The 9,121-nt window shown below is 42.7% G+C and overlaps 1 protein-coding gene across 1 annotated transcript in view; it reads left to right on the top strand.

Annotated features, from left to right (window-relative positions):
* Nucleotides 1–6,993: 6,993 nt before the first annotated feature.
* fibcd1a (fibrinogen C domain containing 1a) overlaps nucleotides 6,994–9,121 on the top strand; it is a gene marked incomplete at both ends in the record, with an annotated part of 6,700 nt that continues 4,572 nt past the window's right edge. Inside the window, 3 exons of the mRNA XM_079161476.1 lie at nucleotides 6,994–7,071; nucleotides 8,651–8,766; nucleotides 8,870–9,121. The exon at nucleotides 8,870–9,121 is cut by the window's right edge and continues 118 nt beyond it. Of these exons, the coding sequence (XP_079017602.1) occupies nucleotides 6,994–7,071; nucleotides 8,651–8,766; nucleotides 8,870–9,121 (446 nt within the window). The remainder of the gene's footprint in view (nucleotides 7,072–8,650; nucleotides 8,767–8,869) is intronic.

Genomic DNA, 9,121 nt, shown 5'->3' with positions numbered 1-9,121 from the left:
CTGCATGGATTCATAGATACACCTGCATGGATTCAAAGATACACCTGCAGAGATCCAAAGATACACCTGCAGAGATTCAAAGATACACCTGCATGGACTCAAAGATAAACCTGCTGAGATTCAAAGATACACCTGCAGAGATTCAAAGATACACCTGCATAGATTCAAAGATACACCTGCATGGATTCAAAGATACACCTGCAGAGATCCAAAGATACACCTGCAGAGATTCAAAGATACACCTGCATGGGTTCATAGATACACCTGCATGGATTCAAAGATACACCTGCAGAGATTCAAAGATACACCTGCATGGATTCAAAGATACACCTGCATGGACTCAAAGATACACCTGCAGAGATTCAACGATACACCTGCATGGACTCATAGATACACCTGCAGAGATTCAAAGATACACCTGCATGGATTCAAAGATACACCTGCAGAGATTCAAAGATACACCTGCAGAGATTCAAAGATACATCTCCAGTGTTCTCAGACATATTCAACACCTCACTCAATCAGTCTGCTTCAAGATCTTTTCCACCAACCTCCAAAACACCACAGGACCACAGGACCACAGGACCACAGGACCACACAGGACCACAGGACCACAGGACCACAGGACCACAGGACCACAGGACCACACAGGACCACAGGACCACAGGACCACAGGTAAGTCTAGCAAGATACGTCTCAAACAAAGAAAGGCAGCTCCCAAGATATCAAAGGTTCCAAGTCAAGACCAGCAAATGCAAGGTCAAGTCCTAAATGAAGAAAGGTCAAGTCTCAAGTCAAGACCGAGTCTGACTTCATCTATTTAATGAGACTTGTGTCGCTGGAGTCCGTAACGCTGTATGTGTGACAGCGGAGGAGGACTCACCGGTAGCTGCTGGGTCGCCTGACGCCGGTTGATGTCGACGCACAGCGTGGAGACGTAGCTGCTGTAGGGGTCCAGGCTGTGGTTCCTCAGTACTTTGAGTTCAGTGCTGGTGATGTGGGTCAGGTTGGTTGTGGCGGCCGCCTTTGTGGTTTTGGTGGTGGGGATGTGGTTCAGGTCAGTATCTGAAGTGGAGTACGGAGTCCTCCGGAGGTCTGCTGCAAGCAAATAACCACCGTCATCATTATCTGCTGAATCGTCCCACGACCTGGCCGTGTTCTTCCAGAACATCCCGCCTCTTCTCAGACCAGAACAGACCAGGAGAGACCAGACCTAACCAGACCAGGACAGGTGGTCTTGTATCACAGGCCACTAGAAGCTGAACCAACAACGTGCAGATCTTAAACCAGGAGTCTTCCTTTATTCAGGTTCGGAAGGTTCTGAAATTTGTTGGATTAAAAAACCTCGTTTCCTCTAAAATGTTTCAGAGAAAAAGTCAAATGTTGATGTGAAAATATCAAAGTCCGACTCCATGACCCGCTGAAGAGGAACAAATACTTCTGACGCTACTACTGACAGTACTTCTGATACTACGACTGACAGTACTTCTGATACTACTACTGACAGTACTTCTGATACTACTACTGACAGTACTTCTGATACTACGAGTGCAGCTGCTGCTCGTCCTCTGATCGGTCGAGCGAGAGTCAGATCTCAGTGTGACGTTGGAGAGAGAGGAGGAGGACTCTACCCTGAGATAGAAGGAGTGGGGGGGTGGATGGAGGTATTGTGAGGATCAAATAGTTAAAGGGCAGCTTCTCATCCCCATGGTAACCGTGTGGACCCCCGGGGAGAAAGAGAGAGAGAGCAGGAGTCACTTTAATCTATATCTACTATAAATATAACATGTGTGTGTGTGTGTGTGTGTGTGTGTGTGAGTGTGTATGTGGGTGAGTGTGCATGTGTGTGTGTGCGTCTCCAGAGGGTTTCTGCCAGAGCTAATGAAGCTAACATGTTAGCCTGTGTGTGTCACTGTAGGGCCCTTAAAGGACCAGGACCCGCTCCATTTAGAGGGCTCAGAGCTGAAGTTCACACGACCGGTTTAACTCCAGCATGCAGGTGATTAAAGAGACAAATCAAAGACTCTATGTTTGTGCATTTGGTTAAAGGAAGAATTGTAGATCTAGATGTCCTAGAAGAGTCCACTGGGATCTGAACGGGTTAGAACCAGGAGACAAACCTCCGGTTCTTTAAAGTTCTTCAAAGCTTCACGTGTTAAAGCTGCATTCTCTCTAGTGTCCACCAGGGGGCGACTCCTCTGGTTGTATAGAAGTCTATGAGAAAATGACTCTACTTCTCTCTTGATTTATTACCTCAGTAAACATTGTAAACATGAGTTTATGGTCTCAATCTCTAGTTTCAAGTCTTCTTCAATACAGCATGATGTTCATTTAGTAAATGATGGTCCATTTAGAGTCAAACAGACCATAAAGCAGGGGATGCTTTAGGGGCGGGGCTACACAGTGATTGACAGGTCTCTACGTCCCTCCTCCTCAGTCCACATATGGTCACTTATGTCAACAGTTTCTAGTTTCCTTGTGTAGTTCTTGTCTTCCACTGGGATGAACCAATCAGCTGCGAGCAGGACCATGTGATCTTTAAGTCACTACGGGAACATCCCAAGTCTCTTCATTGTCATTTCTTCGCTCCTCGATCCTCGATCCTCGCTTGAACCAGAAGTTGTTCTGCGCCGCCATATTGACGGCCGTCCCGAAGCTCTTATTTAGAGAGGAGCGAGGAGAGAGGAGAGAGGAGAGAGGAGCGAGGAGAGAGGAGAGAGGAGAGAGGAGCGAGGAGAGAGGAGAGAGGAGAGATCTCCGAGAACAGCCTTCCAGGAAGTGTTTTAATGGCTGACACGCCCCCTCATTGTTCATCTGTCATGTGATTGGACGCTGCAGCTGATCGGACTGATGAGATGTTCTGATGTGACTGAGGAAGGCTGTTCTCGGAGATCCCTCCTCTCTCCTCTCTCCTCTCTCCTCGCTCCTCAGAGCTAAATAAGAGCTTTGGGACGGCCGTCAATATGGCGGCGCAGAACAACTTCCGGTTCAAGCGAGGAGCGAGGAAACGACAATCAAGAGACTCGGGATGTTCCCTACAGTGTGCTGGAACGTCCTCGGGGCTCCTCAGTGGACTGTTCCGCTGTGACGTCACTCTCAGGTGTTTGGACTGCCCAAACTCCTCCCCCAGTAGGTAGAACCAACCAGTGACGAGCTGCCAACAGAGGGGGCGGAGCCAACAGGTCATTAAATGTAACTATAGATAAAAGTAATCTGGCATTTTGATTCATCAATAAATGTTTGTGTCAGAATGAAAATGTCTTTAACATTAGATCTATAAAATATTAACAGAACAAGAAAAACATTTCAGAAGGTTTCATTCATTCATTCATTCATTCATTCATTCATTCATTGGTTCAGGAGACAGCAGGCTCATCTCAAACTAGCCTGCTGGTACATATGAGATCTGAAAGCCAATCAGAGGGAAGCATTCCCTCTCTGTTGATTGGTTTAAACTGACCTTAGAGGACGAGTGTGTGTGTGTGTGTGTGTGTGTGTGTGTGTGTGTGTGTGTGTGTGTGTGTGTCTCACAGTTTTGTTGGAGTTAAACATCATAAAGTGGGCGTGTCTTTAAAGGGTCGTTGGAGTTAAACATCATAAAGTGGGCGTGTCTTTAAAGGGTCGTTGTTGGTAAACATCATAAAGTGGGCGTGTCTTTAAAGGGTCGTTGTTGGTAAACATCATAAAGTGGGCGTGTCTTTAAAGGGTCGTTGTTGGTAAACATCATAAAGTGGGCGTGTCTTTAAAGGGTCGTTGGAGTTAAACATCATAAAGTGGGCGTGTCTTTAAAGGGTCGTTGGAGTTAAACATCATAAAGTGGGCGTGTCTTTAAAGGGTCGTTGTTGGTAAACATCATAAAGTGGGCGTGTCTTTAAAGTGGACCCTCTAAACACAAGCTAAATGTTGCTGTTGGGAGTTTAATTAATATCTAAACATCATATTTGACTCTTGTAATATTTTGTATGTACATATTTGTAAAGTATATAAAGCTGTAAGATCAATGAAGTACAAGTACAACATCATGATGATTATCACAGCATCACACCTCCTGTCTGTCTGTCTCTCTCTCTCTCTCTGTCTCTCTGTCTCTCTCGCTCTCTCTCTCTCTCTCGCTGTCTCTCTCTCTCTGTCTCTCTCTGTCTCTCTCTCTCTCTCTCTCTCTCTCTCTCTCTCGCTGTCTCTCTCTCTCTCTCTGTCTCTCTCTCTCTCTCTCTCTCTCTCTCTCTCTCTCTCGCTCTCTCTCTCTCTCTCTCTCTCTCTCTCTCTCTCTCTGTCTCTCTCTCTTAGGATAAGTCGGTGTCTCTCGCCCGGCTGCACAGCAGATGGTTCGTGTTGCCGTGACAGTCTTTATATATAAAGTCTCTTTACATTATCGTCTTCTGGACTCTGGAGACAGCGAGGTAACGTTATTCATTATTTATATCAGTAACAAAATAAGTGATAATATATTAATTACTAAATTCATTTTATTCATAGAAACCTTTCAGTAAACTGATAGAAATAAGTATTAATTAGTGTTAAGTATTAATAATAGAAATGTTCTTCATGTTGGATTTAAAGAGCAGAATGATAAAATAATCTCCTGAAGTAATTGAAAGCTCCAGAACAGCCATTAAAGGGACCTTATGTCTAACTAATTATAACGAGCTGATATTATTTATTTTACAGTATTAATATAATCGTGTTTATCAGATAACGGACACGTGAAGCATTAAAGTTATCTATAATCTATAATCTGTTCTCATGTCTTATGTTTGAAAGATAAATACAATTTAAAAATCGGACAGAAAACTATTTATACTGTTGTAACAAAAGATAAGTGATCAGGTTGAACTGTGAGGCGTGTGACACTGTGACACTTTGAGGAATCAGTCAAATGAAATTGAATCTGACAGAAACAGACGCTCAGAGACTCAGGTCAGCTTCAACAAGTCTTTAACAAGTCTTTTCTGACACGTTTTATAACAAGTCCTTACTTACACGTCTTCTAACAAGTCTTACTGACATGTCTTACAACTGACATTTGATCAACAAGTCTTTACTGACATGTGTTTAACAACAAGTCTTTAACAACAAGTCTTTAACAACAAGTCTTTAACCACAGATCTTTACTATCAGATCTTTACCGACATGTTGTCTAGCAATTCTTTACTGGTTAGTCTTTAACAAGTATTCATTGGCTAGTCTTTAACAAGTATTTATTGGTTAGTCTTTAACAAGTATTCATTGGCTAGTCTTTAACAAGTATTTATTGGTTAGTCTTTAACAAGTATTTATTGGTTAGTCTTTAACAAGTATTCATTGGCTAGTCTTTAACAAAAAGTATTTATTGGCTAGTCTTTAACAAGTATTCATTGGCTAGTCTTTAACAAAAAGTATTTATTGGCTAGTCTTTAACAAAAAGTATTCATTGGTTAGTCTTTAACAAGTATTTATTGGTTAGTCTTTAACAAGTATTCATTGGCTAGTCTTTAACAAAAAGTATTTAATGGCTAGTCTTTAACAAGTATTCATTGGCTAGTCTTTAACAAAAAGTATTTATTGGCTAGTCTTTAACAAAAAGTATTCATTGGTTAGTCTTTAACAAGTATTTATTGGTTAGTCTTTAACAAGTATTCATTGGCTAGTCTTTAACAAGTATTTATTGGTTAGTCTTTAACAAGTATTTATTGGTTAGTCTTTAACAAGTATTCATTGGCTAGTCTTTAACAAGTATTTATTGGTTAGTCTTTAACAAGTATTTATTGGTTAGTCTTTAACAAGTATTCATTGGCTAGTCTTTAACAAAAAGTATTTATTGGCTAGTCTTTAACAAGTATTCATTGGCTAGTCTTTAACAAAAAGTATTTATTGGCTAGTCTTTAACAAAAAGTATTCATTGGTTAGTCTTTAACAAGTATTCATTGGCTAGTCTTTAACAAAAAGTATTTATTGGTTAGTCTTTAACAAAAAGTATTCATTGGCTAGTCTTTAACAAAAAGTATTCATTGGCTAGTCTTTAACAAGTATTCATTGGCTAGTCTTTAACAAAAAGTATTTATTGGCTAGTCTTTAACAAATATTCATTGGTTAGTCTTTAACAAAAAGTATTTATTGGCTAGTCTTTAACAAGTATTCATTGGTTAGTCTTTAACAAAAAGTATTTATTGGCTAGTCTTTAACAAGTATTCATTGGCTAGTCTTTAACAAATATTCATTGGTTAGTCTTTAACAAAACGTATTCATTGGCTAGTCTTTAACAAGTATTCATTGGTTAGTCTTTAACAAAAAGTATTCATTGGCTAGTCTTTAACAAAAAGTATTCATTGGCTAGTCTTTAACAAGTATTCATTGGCTAGTCTTTAACAAAAAGTATTCATTGGCTAGTCTTTAACAAAAAGTATTCATTGGCTAGTCTTTAACAAGTATTCATTGGCTGGTCTTTAACAAAAAGTATTCATTGGCTAGTCTTTAACAAGTATTCATTGGTTAGTCTTTAACAAGTATTCATTGGCTAGTCTTTAACAAGTATTCATTGGCTAGTCTTTAACAAGTATTTATTGGCTAGTCTTTAACAAGTATTCATTGGCTAGTCTTTAACAAGTATTCATTGGCTAGTCTTTAACAAGTATTCATTGGCTAGTCTTTAACAAAAAGTATGTATTGGTCTGTTCTAAATGTCACATATAGGGTTCTAGGTTAAATGGTTCCAGAGATGCACAAATAGGTTGTAAATCTACAGAGTTGTTGGTGTAATCTCGGAGGTTCTAAAGGTCTACAAAATGGTGCATGATAGGGTCTCCTTGAGGTGGTTTTGAGGATCCTTCAGTCATTCAGTCATTCAGTGATCAAATTTAGAGGTTCAGGACTGGAGATTAATATTCACAGTGATTCAATGAATGATTAGACAACAGAGATAAAACCTTTAACAACTACAGCTCCCATGAGTCTTTGCAGCAGCAGTGTCCTCAGACTCCTGCAGGTGGACTCACTGAGGTGTGTTTGTGTTTCAGGATGATGCTGAACGACAGGTGGACCATCATGAACAACAGCAGCTCAGAACTCGGCAGCAAACAACCAAACAAACACAAGGTAGCTGCTACATTAGCCGTTAGCTTGTTAGTTAGCCTATCAAACCACGCCCACGATGAGCTCATAGTCCCCTATCATCCACCATCACCCCTCAGGTAACAAGACGGACAGATAGACAGAGAGACAGAGAGACAGACAGGACAGAAACACAACTACAGTGAGTTAAATCCTGTTAATCTGGAGTCTCTAATCTGCAGCAGCTGTCGCCTTCACTGAAATCTTCTGAGGATCTTCAGATTAAACTCACAGAGACAAGATTTACACTGCGGGAGACATGTTACCCCACTACACCCCCATAACCTCCCCCATTAGACCACTACACCCCCACAACCTCCCCCACAAAACCACAACCTCCTTCACAACACCCCCCATACGTTTCCACCATGTTCAGATTAATGTTGTAGTCTGCAGGCCGCTTTAAAGGATCAATGTGTGAAACCTGAGCTCATCACTTTGAATCCAGCAGGAAGACCAGCGTGACCTCATCAGGTCCACTGAAACACCAACCAGACCAGCTGGTTCATTTATCCAGAGAACTCCAAGATCAGACCCCGAGATCAGAGCCCCGAGATCAGACCCCCGAGATCAGAGCCCCAAGATCAGATCCCCGAGATCAGACCCCCGAGATCAGACCCCCGAGATCAGACCCCCGAGATCAGACCCCCGAGATTAGAACTCCGAGATCAGACCCCCGAGATCAGACCCCCGAGATCAGACCCACGAGATCAGAGCCCCGAGATCAGACCCCCGAGATTAGAACTCCGAGATCAGACCCCATAGATCAGACCCCCGAGATCAGACCCCCGAGATCAGACCCCCGAGATCAGAACCACAGGTTCTGGGTTCTGGGGCTGGCTGTGTTCAAGTACTAACTTAAGGGCCGCTCTCCCCCCCGGTGACGTAGTCTCCCCGTGGTGAAGAGGACGAGGTGAAGGTCTTGTTGGACTCTCCTGAGGACAGACTGGACACCAAAGTGACTCACTATCGCCTCTCCAGGTCACAACTGGTACTGCAGGACAGAATGGGCCGTGGCTAGCTGTGGCTAGCTGTTAGCATGCGAACATCAGAGACGATGTGACATCCTCACATCCGGGTGATGAAGATGAAGGTTTAAAACTTCAATTCTGAACCACATCTTAAAACCTTTGTGTGTGTGTGTGTGTGTGCGTGCGTGTTTATATGTGTGTGTGTGTGTTTATATGTGTGTGTGTGTGTGTGTGTATGTGTGTGTGTTTATATGTGTGTGTGTGTGTGTATGTGTGTGTTTATATGTGTGTGTGTGTGTGTGTGTGTGTGTGTATGTGTGTGTGTGTGTATATGTACGTGCGTGTGTGTTTGCATGTGCGTGTGTGTGTGTATGTGTGTGTGTTTATATGTGTGTGTGTGTGTTTATATGTGTGTGTGTGTGTGTGTATGTGTGTGTGTTTATATGTGTGTGTGTGTGTGTATGTGTGTGTTTATATGTGTGTGTGTGTGTGTGTGTGTGTGTGTGTGTATGTGTGTGTGTGTGTATATGTACGTGCGTGTGTGTTTGCATGTGCATATGTGTGTGTGTGTGTGTGTGTATGTGTGTGTTCAGAGATGCTGCAGCTTCCTGTTCTGGTCTGTCGTCACGCTGGTCGTCATAGCAGTTGTCGTCACAGCAACAATCATCATCCTGTATCTGATCCAGTATCCTCTGCCCTTCATCAACAGGTAAACACACCTGTCTGTCTGTCTGTCTGTGTCTGACCTACCTGTCTGACCTCTTTCTGTCTGTCCGTCTGACCTACCTGTCTATCTGTTGTCATGGTAACAGGGGCCGAGTCTCCTCCCCCTCTTCACCTGTGATCTCGACCAATCATAAAGAGTCTGGTGCCCTGGTGTCGGTCTCCCGGGTCACAGATGGAGAGCCAATCAGCATCTTCCTGGACCCCAACTGTCCAGATTACAGCGAGAGCTTCCTGCGCTGGGAGGCTCTGCAGACGTCTCTGCTCAGAGCGCTGTCCAATCACAAGGCAGAGGACTGGCAGGACACGGGATTGGACCACAAGCTGGCTGAGGAGCTGAA

Source organism: Pholis gunnellus (genome assembly GCF_910591455.1).
Source record: "Pholis gunnellus genome assembly, chromosome: 6".
Taxonomy (NCBI): Eukaryota; Metazoa; Chordata; class Actinopteri; order Perciformes; family Pholidae; genus Pholis; species Pholis gunnellus.
Note: the sequence above shows the minus strand (reverse complement) of the source record. Positions and strands in the feature narration are given on the sequence as shown.